Source organism: Heptranchias perlo, chromosome 31 (genome assembly GCF_035084215.1).
Source record: "Heptranchias perlo isolate sHepPer1 chromosome 31, sHepPer1.hap1, whole genome shotgun sequence".
Classification (NCBI taxonomy): Eukaryota; Metazoa; Chordata; class Chondrichthyes; order Hexanchiformes; family Hexanchidae; genus Heptranchias; species Heptranchias perlo.
Genome location: NC_090355.1, coordinates 19754692 through 19772612, shown reverse-complemented (window position 1 = coordinate 19772612; position 17921 = coordinate 19754692). Strand labels below are relative to the sequence as shown.

The 17921-nt window shown below is 38.6% G+C and overlaps 1 protein-coding gene across 6 annotated transcripts in view; it reads left to right on the top strand.

Annotated features, from left to right (window-relative positions):
• dennd1a (DENN/MADD domain containing 1A) overlaps positions 1–17921 on the top strand; it is a 443149-nt gene that overhangs the window by 285227 nt on the left and 140001 nt on the right. For all 6 annotated transcript variants that reach the window (XM_067969687.1, XM_067969686.1, XM_067969691.1 and 3 more), the window contains exon 12: positions 7215–7316. In XM_067969687.1, coding sequence (XP_067825788.1) covers positions 7215–7316 — 102 coding nt within the window. The remainder of the gene's footprint in view (positions 1–7214; positions 7317–17921) is intronic.

Below are 17921 nucleotides of genomic sequence, written 5' to 3'. Positions count from 1 at the left end.
AGTTCTCATAGGGAAATACCTAAGATCCTAGCATCCTCTTGGCACTTCGCTAAAATAGTACAGCTGAGATTGTAAATAAAAATATGCACAGGTCCACTTGATCAAGCAGATTTGCTCCTTGCACAGATGTTGCTACATTCATTTTAATAGCATTATATTCCCATCAAGAGTTAAGATATGACTCATATATGCAATTTTGTTCCATTCTTAATAAGAACCGCCAACAGTGGAGTGTTTAGTGCCAAGTATCCTCATAATCTGTACAATTTAAAGAAATATTGAAATATAAAGAAATATATCCAAAAGTGCCAGCTTTTTATTCCTGTGTAAACTTGCCCTTTCAGATGACACTCGGTACAAAGGTTGCATGCATGTAAACATGAAAATTTTTACTTTAGACTAACTGGAGGCTGACCCAGAGGCCGGAACTAGAACTAGTACTATCTGGGTCCTACCTATGTGCTTAGCCAGTATTAACTTTTCCCACTGTGCAACCTCGCTTCCATGTTAGCAAATAGAAGCATGCCAGGTTTCTTGTGTGCCAACCCCATAACCGACTTCGTCATTGCCTGTTTTCTCAGTTTCTTTCCTCAGAGCCCTGATTCATCCTCAGGTATGGTTTCATGGGCACTGACAGCGGTCTGTTAACCTGCTCCAGGGCATTTCTGAGCCCAGGCTAATTAGTCAACAGGCTAATTCACCACGGTGTATGTCAAAGCAGAGCCCCATCCTGACCCACCCAACATGCACACGTATACTTTCCAACAAGAGTTGCTTTATCATGATCAGGGGTAGGAGCACTGCTTCTTCATTAGATTATCTAACTCAGTGCAGATTAGGAATTGAACCTAGGAATTTCTGGTCTGTAAGGCTTTATGCTACGATTGGGGATACCATGAAGGGTTCATCAGGGAAAGTCATCTCATGAGCTGCATAAATCTATTAATTTAATAAATAAAGATGAATGGGCCAGGATTGTGGCTGGGGATCACCAGTTTGATACAAAATTAAGAGTTTTCTGCACCTAAATCTGCTGATGTGACATATGGATGCCACTGATGAGGGATGACCTCTGTCCAAGATATTCAGCCTCAACACTCTACAAAGATGAATGCTGCCACAAGACTCGCACACTATTCTCATGACTGCAGGGCAGATTTCAGCATTGTCTATGAAAATATTCTGCTCAAGCAGAGACATCCCTCTCATCTGCCATTCAAGATCTTTAATTTTCTGCATGAGGGAATCAGATTTTCCAGTTCTGGGAAACTGTGGGCATGAATCATTAAGGTTCTGCAGTCTGTATCAGTAGTGGCCATGGTTCTCCAAGCTAAGATAAAGGATACCATTATCCACTAGGGAAGCCGGACATGGGAGTTAACTGCTTGTTCATTCAAGTATAAGCTACAAATATCTAGATATTACCAGTAGGAGACCTTGCCTTGATATTGTTTGAAGTCCTTCTTGATCGACGTGGACACATTGGGGCAGGGTATTGGATAGATGATGTTTGAATTGACTCCTATCCTGGGCGTAGATAATGCAGCAAATTTTTTTTTGGTGCATGAAAATATATCGCTGATATATCACATACGATTCTCAGTGCCACTGACAGTAGAATTCTGATCAGTTGTACAACCATGTTTGGAACTTATGGGACCAGCATCACTGCAGGCTGTATCTCACTAATCTAATTTTCTTGGAAAAAGGAGTTTCATTACCACCGTAGTCCCCTAAATTTGCTTCAAAAAGCATGCCTAACCCGAAATATATATAACAGGTCCCCCACTGTTTAGATGAATGGCAATGAAGAGTATGTTCTCAACAAGTACCTCCTTCCAGTTAGCAGTCTTGAAGCAGTTGGGCGATCATGTGCACCTCAATTATGCTGTTGTAAAATGGACTTGAGTGAGATATTTTGAAGATAGATTTTAATGGGCTAATAAATATGTTTTTAAATTAAGAAATTGCTTAAATCAAATTACTGTATGAACTTTCAGTATCTACTGTTAGCAATGTAATATTTGCATTTAGTACATTTTCATTTTAAAAAAAACTTTTGAATATGTATTGTTAGACTCGCCAGTTGATTAATTATTAAATGGTTGGTTGAAATTTTCAAAATCTGGAAAAATATACAAGAAAAGCTGGTTGGATATTAAATTCTAATAGTTAAATGAAAATCTTGTAATGCTTCAGGTTCAACAGAAGCAAGTCCATTCACAAATGGATTCTTATGTAATAATAATGCTATATTAACTTTTATTAAGGCATTAAGTTTATATATGATATAGGACTTAATTTGTTCTTCAATGATTTCCGATAAATTTGTTCTGACCAGAAACCATTTCTAGATTTAAAACAGTCATCTGCTTTAAGGTCGAAGAGTATAGATGATGTTTTATTGAAAATGATTCTAGAAATCCTGAAATGATAGCTGGTGGTCTCGTTTTCCTATCATCGCCTAGTTTTTCTTTATATGCATTTTTGTATATTTTCTAAGTCTAAAGGGGCCATCAGCTGCTAAAGAATTCTGATGGAATGTCCTGAATAATAGTGTAAAGATATAGCAGTTTAATCCAATTCATATTAAATAAAGAACAGTTTACTGCAGATAAATCTACATTCTAAGTAAGATATATACTGTACATACATGCTGATACATTAACCTGTTGACTTATGAATGTTCTGACCAACTTGAGGACCACAGGTTAACTCTGGGAATGAATAGTTGATGTGGACTATGACACTTAAAGATTCTACAGATCCGTACACTTCATACATTTTTCTCTAATGGTGGCTTCTCTTTATCTAATTTGTTCAACCTACATCTGATCATATTTAGTCAATGAAAAAATATTAGAATTCCTTTCCCACCTGTGTCTTTTTGGGCTTTTTTAAAAAATAAAGCTGCACTCAATATTATTACTTTTGTAATGTAAAAATGACAGCTGTCGCTGAAACTTTTAAACTTTACAGACCTTATACTTATTTTAGTAAGTAGGTTGAATAGTCTATGATTTGTAGCTAGACTATAAAATATATCAAGTGAGGCCCTATTACACTGAAAGTGAATATTTGCTTCCATTTTCTTAAAATATTGGGCAATTACATAAGGCAGAGTTTTCCCATTCAGAAAACAGGATACAATCTATTTTGACAATGAAAATGGTTTTCAAACTGGCAATTATGATGGATTAATGTTCAATAAGCATATCTGTCTTGAATTTCACCAAAATACATTTGAAATATTGTTGCTTCACTTATATTATTTTGGACTAATATGAGGAGTCTAAATTTTGATTAAACTGTTTGAAATTGAAACCAGATATGATATACCTTGTTGTAACAACATAACATTTTGCAGAGTTTTTAGGTTGTGGCTTATTTTGTGGATGGATAGTCCTGAGTATTTTTAATCCACAATAATGTGTGAATTTTGGGATTCTGTCAATTCATTGTCGTTTGTATATGTGACAAGTACATGTTAGACAACTTTCAGAATTACAGCTGTACAGGCACCTAAAGCTTTTTGATTTCATAAAATAAGTAAAAGCTGAAGAGTCTCCTATATTTTTTCCCCAAGGGCCAGTGTATCAACAGGTTTTGTGTTTATTTTAAAGGAAGGTAGGAATTGTCATCTTTTCAATATATATAAATTCATTTGGATTAGATTTATAAAATGTAATAAATCTTTACCATTGAAAAGATTACTTTCAAAAAAACTGAATTCCATGGCTGCAATGAGAGAAAAAAATCTAAACAAAAATACAAATGAGGTTGTAACAATAACAACCTTAGATACATGTTTGTAAGAGTAAAACACTTGATGCAAGATCAAGGTAATGAACAACAACTTAAAAAGTAATATAAACTATCGCAGTGAAATCTTGACCTAAGTCAACCATGGAAGGCCTGTGAGGGAACTCTGAATCAGAAGGTCTGATTCCGATGGACTTGAGCACATAGGGTGGAACTTTCAACTTCAGCAGGGGTGTAAAATGGGTGGTAGCGGATCGCCTATACACTCTGCCAATTAGGCGAAGTCAATCGGACGGAGAGTGTAACGGGTAGCTGATCAGATACTACCTGTTTTACGCCTCTGCTGAAGCTGAAAACAAATTACCTGGCAATTTAATTGTTTGCTATCTGTGGGACCTTGCTGTGTTTGTCGACATAAGTTACTGCATTTCAAAAGTAATCCACTGGTTGTAAAGCGTTTTGCTAGTTCTTTTCTTTTTCTCCCCCTCTTCCTTCCAGCCTTCCCTGCCCTCCCTCCCTCCCTCCCTTCCTTCCTGTATAGCACCTTTCACATCCTCAGGATATCCCAAAGTCTTTTCAATATATATAAATTCACAGCCAATGTAGTCACTTTTGCAATTGCAGCTGATTTGCACACAGCAAGGTCCCACAAGCAGCAATGAGATAAATGACCAGGTAATCTGTGTTCAGTGGTATTGATTGAGGGATAAATGTTGGCCAGGACACCCAGAGAACTTCCCTGCTGTACTTTGAATAGTGCCTTGAGATCCTATACATGCACCTGAGAGGGCAGATGGTGCTTTAGATTAACATCTCATGTGAAGGACCTACTTCTAACATTGCAGCAATACCTAAGTACAACATTGAAGTGTCATTATAAATTAAGTGCTCAAGTCTCCGCTGAATCCAAAACCTCTGACTCACAGGCAGAAGTGCTACCACTGAGCCAAGGCGGACACCTGAGACAGAGAAGGAAGGAAGAAAGAAAGTGGAAAATGGGTAAACAATAATATGTGGAGGGGAGGGGGCACATACCCCTGGGGCAATGTTTCAGGCAGTTAGGAGAAAGACTGAGCTCTTCAGAATGTCTTCTAGCCTGGGAGAAGAAGGAGTGATTAATTGAGAATATCAGAAATGGCACAATCTGCCCCTTTCTCATGTTTAGTAATTCAAAAAAGACTATATGCAAATAACTTTAGTTTGAGATTGATGAAGGGTATACATAATTGACTTCCATCAAGCCAACTTGCATAATCACTCCCTTTGCACAGAACGAAATGGTATTACTGTCTGTCTCCAGAGAATAATGGAAAACCATGAGCAACAGGAGGTTAATTAAATGTCCCGTTCCAGGGTCCAGTAGGATCTTTACAAGAAGACTCAAGACATTGCTATCAGTTGGGTGTTGTAGACACCCAGTAGATATAGTAGGGATTTTAATTTAGAACGATTCATTCCCTGCACCCAACAGGGGAAAATGGGGAGGCAGCACAATCATGGTAACCACTAAAACTTTTACCATCAAGATATGTTGAATGAGTACACTCAAACAAGAGGCTATTTTTACAGTAGAGAATGCAAGATAGAATTTCAAAAGAGCAGATTTTGCAATGCATACTTTTAAGATGGTCCAATTTTCTATCTCCATCATCACTAGTAATCCCAGTTGCCCACTTTGTTTATATATAGGAATGTCTGTCTTACATGCACAATATATAATCTTTAATTGTTTCACATTAATGACCAGCAATGATACTTCTGGGTATACTAAAGTCAGCAGGAAGTGTTCAATTTAAAAAAACATGACAGAAAATGCTCTTCATTGGATTTAACAAAGGTAAAACTTTTTGGCCATCCTTCAAGTCCGTATAGTTAGTTTCAGATCTTTGACAGTCAGTTTGTCACAGCTGTTTATGATAATATGCCCCAAAATCACCTGCTTAGGATCAGTGCTGCCGAGGACTCTAGGTAACAGTTTGGCAGGAAAGTGGAAAATGCACAGAAGGGGGTAGCAGCCCACACGCTGTGCAAGGATCAAAGAGTTTAAAGGTCAAAGGACATGTCTCGCCTAACCATATCTTTCTGTTGAATAGCTGCTTCAGATTGTAAATCTGAAGAGGATTTCATTAAGTCCTTCTGTCTGCTGCTGGGGCATGAAATCATAAAATTTTATATCATCAGCTTTTCCTGCTTCTGGCAGCCAGATTGACATATTGGTGTCCATAAAAAGACAAGTTTACGTCTTGTAGGAAACAAACTATATTCTCACCACAATCCTTTACGTCATTATAAAATCAAAATACTGGTAAAAGTTTAAAGTACTACAAACTACAAATAATCAAAAATGATTTAAAATTTGTTGTATTATTTATTTGGTGATATTCGATCTGGAGGAGGAACTGCCTGAGCGATTACCATTTAGCTTTTCTGTGGTATTTAAGATTTTGCAGTCTTATCTTATTCCAAGGGTTTAGAGCACACTTTTGTATATTTTTAATTGTCTGAAAATGCATTCAGCCACCGCAGAAAACGATAGCAAGTGGCAGTGTGGTAAAGTCATATCTTGAGGGAGGATTGAAAAAGATACCATCAAGACAAATAGTACTAACTGCTTTCTATTTAATAGGTTGGTGAATAAGGCCCCCTGTAGTTTGTTTGAAAAGTTAATGCATTTTAACTGTGTTGGTGTCATTTTGAAAATTCAAAGCACTGTTTGCACTGGGAAAGCAGCTCTTACTGATTAAGTCTGTAATTCTTGGTAAGCCACATTTATAGACGTAATAAACATTGTGTTCAGCAATTGCTAAGGTGGATTTTTGGTCCTCTTGATTGCATGGAATGTGTCATTCGTAATACTAATAATGTATAGGTATCTGTCAGTGTGAGGGCTTTAAATGAAAGGTATTGCACAACTAATGCAGACTTGACCGGCAGAGAGAAACACAGCTTTATTTAATTGTTTTCCATTACTATTTGCAAGAAACTGCCTAAGTTTTGGCTCTGATAGCAGTACATAGAAATATCAAGCAAATAATGGTGGATTTTTTTCAAAAAAGATTAATTACCGAGATTGTATTTTCTAATACTTTATGAACTGTTGACATTAAATTGTTAAAGATTTAAGGCTTATAGTTTGTGACAAACTTTCAAGCAAATATCCTATATGCAGTAGGTTTGATTTATTTCAAATATTTGCATCCCAAAGTAAAGCCCTCCTAAGCTAGCTTACAGTTGCACATTTTTATATAACATTTTCTGAAATCTCTTACTTGTATCACTAAAGCATGTCAAGAGTACTTTGGCTTGCATTTTTCACTGTGGTTTTAATCCCAAATGTAAAGGCCGGTTTTTGTTAACAAATTCAGGTATCAAATTATATTCTTCAAAACAGGTTTAGAGTGTGTCGATAAATTTCCTTAAACAACAATATTTTTTCTTTCTTTCTACAACAGAAAGTGAGGAATATGGCCTTAGAAGATGTAGTGATACTAAACGTGGACAACAATACACTGGAAACACCATTTGATGATCTTCAAAGCCTTCCTAATGATGTGGTTAGTATGGCCGAGCTCTCATTTCTGTGTACTTTTATTACTGAAATCAAAATTTAATATACCAATTTGTTTTGAAGCTTCCCACCCTCCTCAATTCCTCTGTTTCATGTCTACTTGACGATGTTTTCTGGTCTCAAGTGTTTTGTTTTTCTAAAATGAGGGGCAGGGTTACATGAAAGCATTCTGGTACATTACTAACAGTCCTTACATTTCACTTCAGCTCATCCTCCTTTTCAGCTTACATTTAAGACCATGTCTTTCTGGAGTAACATAATAGTACAGTCTGATTTCTTTCTTTTCAAAATCCATTTATGCCATTGTTCTGAGAAAATTATTCATCATGTTACTCTTTGCTGCAGTCTTTACCTTCACTGCTTTGTACCTGTGCCCTGCTTTTTTCCTCCAATTCTATTCCATTTTTAAATAATGGAATGGTTTTGCTAGCTAAATGGTTTTTGCTTGGCAAGAAAGAGATGTGTCCAATTTGCCTTGCACCGTATCAGTGCCACCTGCTACTGGAGTACTCTTAATTAATAGATCAAAGGTACAAGACAGAGATGGTAAAGTGTGTCAGTTCATGAGAAAATAGCTGCGTACTTTGATCTAAACAAAGTTGTGCCAGAAAGAAAAAGATCTCAATTTTTTTTCCAATCTTTTGTGATCGATGTTCTGATGCCTTTTTACATTTTATTTAATGTTATGATTTTTAAGTTTGATAAAGGGTAGAATAGATTTAGGGTGTTATTTAAAGGTCTAACTAAAGAAAATGTCCCTTTTGATGTAGAACGCTGACTTTAAAAGTACAGCAGATAAATGAGAATGGCATACACTGCTACACAGTCCAGTTCTTTTGTGTTTTGTTAAAAGGTGACATTGCTCACATCATTGCTGTATGTGGCACCTAGATGTTAGATGTGTAACTAGTTATTGTGCTGCATACAGCATCTTTATTTTGCAACCCAGCTTACCATCTGTTTGAAGTATTGTCCTGCTTTGAGTAAGCGCCCACAATGCTGACAGCATTTTGGGTTTACTGCAATAAAAGCAATTTGACATTTACAGACATGAAAGTACATATTGCTCACAAAAATTCTCCCCATAGGCTTTATTGTGCACTCATTGTGCTCCACAATTTGGCACTGCAATTGGAAAAAATTAATTACACAGTAACAACTGTTCTGTTTCAATAGACATAACTTAACCCTTTCAGCGACCCGTGTTTTTCATACCATGGACCAGCTCATGGGATTAGACACACGGCTTTTATAGATCGGAGCAACCAGAAAAATGATTACATGTCCTGACATCTACTACTAGAACTATAAACACCCTTAATTATTAATTTTTATAATTCCATTCATAATATTAAACTTGCACAGGTGTAGTGGTGAAGTTACGCCAGACCTCAATGCCAAGTAAATTACACACCACCTGCAGACTTTTGATGCTGAGGGACACTTTCAAAGAAAATAGCATGAACAAAATGGATTCTGAGTGAGCAGTCAGAACTGCTCACTATTAAACCTAAGGGCAACCCAATGGCACAGTTGTTAGTGTACTGCATCACAAGCTGGAAGACCCAGGGTTAGAATCCCATCCTAGTTGGCATTCGCACTTGGTTTCCTCAGACAGTGAGTTACTCATCTCTGTGGGATTGGTAGGTAAAACGATGAATGCAGGCAACGTGGCTGGACCCTGAGAAGCTATGAAGGTTTCTTTGTTCACTTTTCAAAGACCTAATTTTACTATGCTAAACTTAAATCAGTTTTTATTTTCTAACTTGTTTTTGTGAGTGTTCTGTAAACAATTTTTCATCTAGTACTTACTGCTTTCTTATAAATCTAAAAGGCATTTGTATATAATGACCTGGGCCCATCTATAACAGTCCAGATACTGCACAGATATATTGTTTTTCCCTCTGTTGGAGGGGGGGATCATCCAAGGGATGTCACTGCTAGGGAGTGGAATATTTTGCCATTTTTGGCATCCAGTCAACATCAGGTACTCTGAGGCCATATAAAATATGGACCAAATGCAGAGTGAAAGCCCTTCTGCTCTGTGTTAATATACCCTAACCGTAATTCTAACCTTAACCCCCCCAATCCTAACCTTAGCAGAGCACCTCTTGCTGTGCCAATATGAAATTACATTTTCCACAGCTCCCATTTTTGTGGGTGAGATTGGATATTGTGTTGAACTATGGATATTTCATGTTATGGTCCTGTAACCATTAAGAATAGATTGTGACTACCTCAAACTCATCTCATGCAGGACTCTTAGAGTTAGCAAAGATGGAAGACTGTCATGCCATGAGGCTTGGCTGGTTCAGATTCCGGTCCCACAGGTGTTTTTTTTAATTGAAACATTTTGTATTTACTGCTAAATCTGACTTATCTTGCATTTTCGTTCTAATCTTTATGTGCTGTAGATATTGGGGGTGAGGGCAGAAGTGCAACACGGGCAATAATAAATCGGCGACCCGTTTTACACCCCGCCCGATTTTCTGTCCGTGGTGAGGTGTAAAACGAGTCGCCAATTCGCTATTGCCCATTTTGTACAATCGCTGAAGACCAATTTTACCCTGGGGAATGGTTCACACACCAGTGCAATATTGTTTTGTTTTATTACCAATTGGCAACCAGATATGTGGTTAAGACTTAATGCCTTAAGGGATAGACAATCAATACTGCCTTGCCAGTAATATCCACATCCCAAAAACAAATATAAAAAAGACATGAAAATATTTGTGACATACACAGTTGTGACTTATGATCTTTACTTTTGGTACATGACAGACTTATTTCATACGATGAAGTCCTATCATTCACATCTTGTAGTTTATCTGTTGTGTTTTCAGTGTACCCAATTTTCATATGGGTGAAGAATTTTTTTTTTTTTTTTAATTCGTTCACGGGATGTGGGCGTCTCTGGCAAGGCCGGCATTTATTGCCCATCCCTAATTGCCCTCGAGAAGGTGGTGGTGAGCCGCCGCCTTAAAATTATACATTATGTGCATATTAATATCAAGCCTTTGAGCCCTGATTTCCATTTTCAACTCCTTATATATAATATGGTTTTTGCCACTCATACTGCTGCAGTGGCATAAACTACTAAAGATTTACTTCAGCCTCCAGTTTTAAATCCAAGCTGTGCTGAGCAGCTGAAGCCTGGCTTCTTGCAGGCAGCGAAATGATTTGGCTACTGCTGGTCTTGACAAACTTCCCAGCAGTAGAAGCACAGGAAAACTGCTTCAGGATGTAGTTCTCCAAAAAAAAATGAGCCATTCGATATACATTTAATGCAACATATATGGATACTTTATTGCTGCAGTCTCAAAATAAACTGACTTAAAAAGGTTGCAATTTCTATTATAGCACTAAAAAGTTATTGATTAAACGATTGCCACGTTTGTCATCGAACTGATTATTTCTCAGTTAACTAACAAAATGCCTTAAGTGAGTTTTAACCACAAACACTTTCTTCTCTCACGCTCAATCACTTGCTTATTTAATTTTAACTTTTATACGAAGTTCAAGCCAACTAAAATGTAACCTGGATTTTTCTCCATTTGCTATCCTTTGTGTGCCCTCTTTCCATATCCTTATAAGTATAACCTCCACATGGTCATCTTCAGAAATTTTTCTCCCATCATATTTACACTACTCCTGTGAAAGAGGATAATTTGAACATCACTGTGCTATACCACATACAGCATGCAGTTTTGAGAACTTCTTTAGTATTTTAGTTCAGTTCAATAATTTTGCTAATTATAAGTGATTTAATACCAAGCTAGGGCTTCAATATTTGCATCAACCGCAGCAAGTCCTTTTCTGCAGCCAGTGGCCAACATATTCGATACCATGCATTGGGCACAATTGGATAACCAACAAATTTTGCCCATGTTTCTACAAATGGTTGAAAAAGCAAAGGCTCCAGCAGCTAAACAATTGGATTAAATCTAGTGACTTTTCAGTTCATAAATCAAGCACATAAAGCATGCTAAGTCATCCCACTGCCATGTCCTACCTGCATCCATAAGAAAACTAGCCATGCAAGCTCAGGAAGAAGAAGCATCAAACTTGATGTAATGGCCCAAATTCTCTTCCTCTGGATCCAAGTTACCACTCACAAACATCAAAACACTGCAGAGAAGAGTTATACATTGTATATCTGTAAATGTCACCTAACAAACCAACTTGGATGGCTTTGTAGAAGGAAAGTAGTTGGACCTTATCTAAAACCCATTCTTAACACGTGTATCAGGATATTTCTTTCTGCTTAAAACTGATAGATGTTCTGTGGCATTGCTCAGTGATAGTCTTGGGCCTATAGTGCAGTTTCTGATTTGTACCCAGTCTTGGGTCTATAGTGCAGTTTCTGATTTGTACCCAGTCTTGGGCCTATAGTGCAGTTTCTGATTTGTACCCAGTCTTGGGCCTATAGTGCAGTTTCTGATTTGTACCCAGTCTTGGGCCTATAGTGCAGTTTCTGATTTGTCCCCAGTCTTGGGTCTATAGTGCAGTTTCTGATTTGTACCCACCTCTGAGGTCCTAGACCGCCTGTTGTCGCTCTGCAACAGTTCTGCTGCTGTGGTCCCAATTCAGCAAAAAGAAAACTGGCAAAATATTCAAAGAAAATTGATGAAGAATTGCTCTCAGTCTGTTCCTCATTATTGTTACTATCTCAATACTTTTGTGTCCTACTCTTTGGCTTTATGTTCTCAGTACTGTATTTCTTATTTTATTTCCTGCCTTTGTTTTTTCCTTTTAATTTTTAAATCTTCAGCATTGTCCCGGAATTCTACTGGTGGTGTGTGTGGGATGCATAATGTGGGATATTCTGGATCTGCAAAGTATGCAGGAGTGCATATGCATGAAATTTCCGAGAGTTGTGTTCCTCGTGCAGAGGAATGCTGAGCTTGAGGACCAGCTGGCTACACCCACAACATACTTGGGAAAGAAAAGGCTTCTGGAAGACACATTTCAGAAGGTGGCTACCCCACAAAGTAAAGCAGAGGAAGGGAAGTGAGTGACTGCCCACAGGGTGAGGAAGAGGCGATAGGAATAACTCATACAGGAAGACTCTGTGGGTTTGGACTTGTCCAGTTTTTATACAGTGTTGACACCTGTGATGCAGGCACAGGGGTGGATAATCCTGAGAAACACCATGGCACCATTGTGCAAGAGGTGAGTCATGGGGAAAAGAGAGAACAGGAGAGTGGTATTTGTAGGGATTCTGTAATTAGGGGGCTAGATGGCCTGTTTTGTAGCCGTGACTGAGTCCTAAATGGCTAGTTGACTCTCAGCTGCCAGAATGAAGGACATAACTGAACTGAGGTGGAAAAAAGCTTGTGAAAACCAGCCAGAACTCGTGATTCTTAAAGGAATCAATGATGTAGCAAAGAATAGGATGGAGTACTTGCAGAGAAAGTTTAATGAGTTAAATTCTAGATTAAAGTGTATGACCTGGCAGATAACAATTTCTTAGTGCCATGGGATGTACAGGTTAGGGAGGAACAGATTAGATATAACAATGCAAGGCTAGGAAAAGGGTGTAGAACAGAGGGTTTTAGATTCCAAGGACAGTGGAACAAGTTCCAGGGCTGGGATAAGCACCACGGCAACAACAACTTGCATTTATATCGTGCCTTTAATGTAGAAAAATGTCCTAAGGTGCTTCACTAATCTGACAAAGGTTGGCATTAAGCCAAGGAAGGAAATATTATGATTGGTGACTAAAAGCTTGGTGAAAGATATAGGTTTTAAGGAAGGCCTAAAAGGAGGGGAGGGAGGCAGGCAGAGAGGTTTAGGGAATTCCACAATGTAGCGTCTTGTGCGCAAATTGACTGCCACGGTTCCCTACATTACAATAGTGATTATATTTCAAAAAGTACTTCATTGGCTGTGAAGGGCATTGGGCCTCCTAATGACGTGACAGGTGCTATATAAATGCAAATTATTTCTTTCTAACAGTCTAGGGAGTCTGTACTGCCACAGTGGGCAGGCATGAGAATGCTTTTTTTTTTATTATTCATTCATGGGGTGTGGGTGTCGCTGGCAAGGCCAGCATTTGTTGCCCAACCTTAATTGCCCTTGAGAAGGTGGTGGTGAGCCACCTTCTTGAACCACTGCAATCCATGTGGTGAAGGTTCTGCCATGGTGCTTGATGGGTAACCAAAAAAGCTACCAACAATATTCCTTCAGAAGAAAAGCACCCTGGTCCCTTTTAAAAATGTTTATCATTAAACTGTGGATGTTAGTTCTGTTAAATACTTTATGTATTGGTATCAGCCAGATTTCTGTTTCAACATATCACAGTACTGGTACAAGTTATACATTAATATCTCAAGAATGGTCGATTCTCAATTATTTGCAATTTGAATGTAAATGTGTTTAATTGTAACATTATACCAACATGAGGGCACTGCATACATACCTTAAAAAGAAAAGGTTACCACAAATACAAGTAAAATAACCAAATTGTCATTTAAAAGTTACAACTTAGTAGAAATGGAAAGAAAATGAGAAATAACAAGCCCAACAAATTTAATCTCATTATTCCATCCCCATATATTTGAATGTCAAATAAATGTCTTATAGTTCATATCCTGCATGAATCAAAAGTCATCAGCCACAACCTTGTGCTGGTTTGACTGTATGTAGCCTGTTAAAATAAATATATTTCTTAGCAGTGATTAAAACACAAGAAATCCCTATTGCAAGCACCAAAGATATGGAATAAGCATGTTATTGAACAGGCAGCGCAACATGAGGCTCGGGCTACTTCTGTTCACGGTGTATATCAATGATTTGGATACAGATCTAGAGGGCATGGTGTCAAAATATGCAGATGATACCAGACTAGGAGCTATAGTTTATTCTTTAGAAAACCAAAGAAAGCTGCAAAGCTGCAATGGGGGAATAAGATTAAAAAGTGGTTGATGGAATTCAATGTCAGTAAATGTGATGTAATACATTTTGGTTTAAAAAAAACTAACAGCAATAATTATACTCTTAATGAAAATAAGCCTGGTGCAGTGGAAGAGAAGAAGGATTAAGGGGTATAGGTACACAGGACATTAAAGGCAGCATCTCGGGTTGGTAAGGCTGTAAAAAAAAAAGATAATGGAATTCTAGGTTTTATGACAACGTATAGAATATAAAGGCCAAGAGGAGGTGATGCGCCAAATAAAACCTTAAGAAGACTACAGTTAGGGTACTGTGAGCAGTATTGGACTTATTGAGGCTTTATGTAGATTCACTACGATGCTGCCTAGTATGAGAAAATATAAATACGAAGAAAGACTTGAAAAATTGGGGCTTTTTTGTTGTTATAACAATGCAGATTATGGGCTGATATGAAATAAATGTTTTTAAATTATGAAACGATGGGACAGAGTGGATAGAAGCCGACGGTATTGAGTGGTTGGGAGGTCTAGATCGAAGAGCCATAGGTACAAGATTAAATTAGGGTATGTAGAACAGAAAGCAAGAGAAACCTCATCACACAGAGTTGTGAGACTGCAGAATTAACTTCCAGTGTTAGTGGTTGAGGCAGAAACTATGTTAACATTCAAGATTAGATTGGATAGGTGGATGACAGAAAAGAGGATGAAGGAATATGGGAACAGGGTGGGCATATGTGATTAGGAATCTTTGCTCGCATGAAGGATAAATGACGATGTGGACTGTTTGGGCTGTACAGCCTGTTTCCGTGTTGTAACTTCTATGTATTTCTGTATCCTTGCTTGTTATATAAATGCTGTTCATCAAATAATGACTTGCACAGTGAAAATGTCTATGTCTGTTGTGATACCACATATTATGGGGTCAACAAAAGTTGGAGGTAACCTTGTGACATGGGTTGATAAATAATAGGTAGGAGACAGAGAGTAGGGATAAAGGGAATGTACTCTGATTGGCGGGATGTGATGTGGTGATCCCTGGAGATCTATCCCGTAGCCTCAGCTTTTCACCATATATGATTGAGATGAAGGAATAGAGGGTTGTATATCCAAGTTTGCAGATGGCACTAAGGTAGGAGGCACAGTAAGTTGTGTAGAAAGGAGCAGGAAGTTACAAAGGAACATAGACAAAGTGAGTGGGCAAATCTATGGCAGATGGAGTTCTGTGTATCTTTTTTATTGTTTTTTTTTGTTGTTGCTACCTATTTTGCTATCTGCCTTTGTGACATTTACATCCCTTCCCCATTTATAAGAACATAAGAAATAGGAGCAGGAGTAGGCCACAGGACCCTTGAGTCTGCTCCGCCATTCAACAAGATCATGGCTGATCCCGTACCTCAACTCCACTTTCCTGCTGTATCCCCGCATTCCTTGATTCAGGCAGAGTACAATGGCTTTTCCATTGGGAATTCCTCCGTACTTTGCTTCATTCAAAGTGAGGAGTAATAGAAGGAGGCTAGGCTGGTGAAGGTGCTTTGCAGGTGAATGGCATCCATGTGCTGTGGCGCACGCACCAGAATATACAGGTGGAGGCACTCCTGTCTGCCTATGCCCAAGGAGCAGTGGAAATGTGCTGCAGACGATGGAGTGATTGGAGGAATCCACTACCCACATGGGCAGTACCCTGATGAATGGTTTTACAGCAGAACCTTCCACCCTGGAGTGTTCGACCGCTCCAGGCAGATCTTTGGTGCGGTCCCCACAACAGCAGCCCCGAGCACAAACTGACCTAAGGGGCAGCTTATGCTTCGTCCATGTGTTCTCCAACTGCTGCCATTGAGGCCTGTTGCACCGGATTGGAGATGGCTACCTGACACAGCCCCTCAACCATCCTTTTAAAAGCAGGACCTATGAAATCTTCATCCATGGGACATTGTCTCCTGACACTCTGCTCAGCGACCTACTTCTTCTCATCTTCCAGCTGCTCCCGCTCACTTTTGTTTCTGTGTTTCACCCGGTGTACTCCTCCCTCTGTCATTTTCTAATTCCTTCTGTGTGGAATTTTCTGGGCATGTGCTTGGGAGGGAGAGAATGAGTGGCGGCTTATGTTCTGCTAGCAGGAGTCGATCCAGAGCCCCTGGTGGTTCGTTCTTGTCACATCTTGAGGAGGAAAAGAGAAGAAAGGTTGCTGAGGAGCTGAGTTTGTATCTCTCTTTCATTAAAATAGTTTCATGATATAGTTTGCTGACAGGTAATGGGGGGGGGGGGGGGGTGTGTAACAATAGATTGAGAAGGAAGAGAAGCAACTGCTACATGCCCTCGTACTGATTCCATCCCCAAGATCGGAACAGCTTCTTGCTCATAGAGGTTGGAGGGTTGTTGGTCAACCAGCTGTATGAAACATGCACCAGCCAAGCAACAGCTATGCTAGTGCATGTGGCTGGGGAGAAAATGCCTGTATCTTCCGGTGTTGATGGGCCCCTCCTGCATTGGTCATAAAGTTGCTTAGTTCCAAGGTTCTGCAGTTGCTCTGGTACTGGCGAAAGTGGTACTTGGCTGGTGTTACTGCTGTTTTTAGTGCAGTTTGGTATTGATGGGAAGCTTTAAGCTTAAGATCAAAACACAATGTAGAAAGAGAGAAGAGGGAAATGGCATTTGCAGGGACGGCAGACCCTTGAGTCTCTGGAATCATCCAATAGCTACAAAGGATTGGAAAAGTACGAGATGAACAATGACAGTGATCCAGAGAATGGTGGTCCTGGGCAACATTCTGGCACTGTGGAACAAGGGGCTAGCTGGGGAGTGAGAGACGGGTAGACTATACAGATCGGAGATTGGTAGTAGTGGGAGATTTTATAGTTAGGATTATACGAGCCTTTTTTTTTGCAGTCATGACTGGGAATCCAGAATCGCAATAAATTATTTTCCAAAGTGCAATCGCACACAATTAACTAAGAATAAGTATCACTTTTAGTGAAATGATACTAGTAAGCAAGTTGCAAAGAAAAAGCAAACAAACATGAGGTTGATGAAAATACTTCATTGATGGAGAGTTTTGTCCAGTAAGACTTTGTGCTCTTTGGTATTTTGCTATTTTCCGAGTATACATCTTGAAGGATTTTTTTTGTTTGTAGAGGGAGTTAATATTGTTATCCTATAAATTCTGTTCAGAGGGTCCAAAAGGGAAGAACCACATCTTAAAAAAAAACCTTTATTGTGTAACTGCAAACCTAGCATAACTGAAGTAGGCTGTAGGACTGGAGATTTTCCAGTTTTCAGTCATGAGTACAAATTTGTCACTTTAACAGTTATGAGGGTTCTGACTTGATCTAAGGGGTACTTAATTTACCGAGGCTAGCTATACTCAGCATAATTAATTGGGCCATTCTGTTAAAAAAAACAAGTAACTGTCCTTTTTCTGAAGCTCTTACAAGTTCCCCCAGTTGTAGTAAATAACCAAAAATTCACAGTTTGTTATAGTACTGATACTTTTCTGTGGTCAAATGAGACATTATAATTTACTTAAAGAAAGAAAAAACTTACATTTACATTACATCTTTTACGACCTCAGGATGTCTCAAATTGCTTCACAGCCAATTAAATACTTTTTTGAAGTGTAGTCACAGCAGCCAATTTGTACACAGCAAGATCCCACAAATAGGAATGAGATTAATGGCCAAATAATCTGCTTTGGTGATACT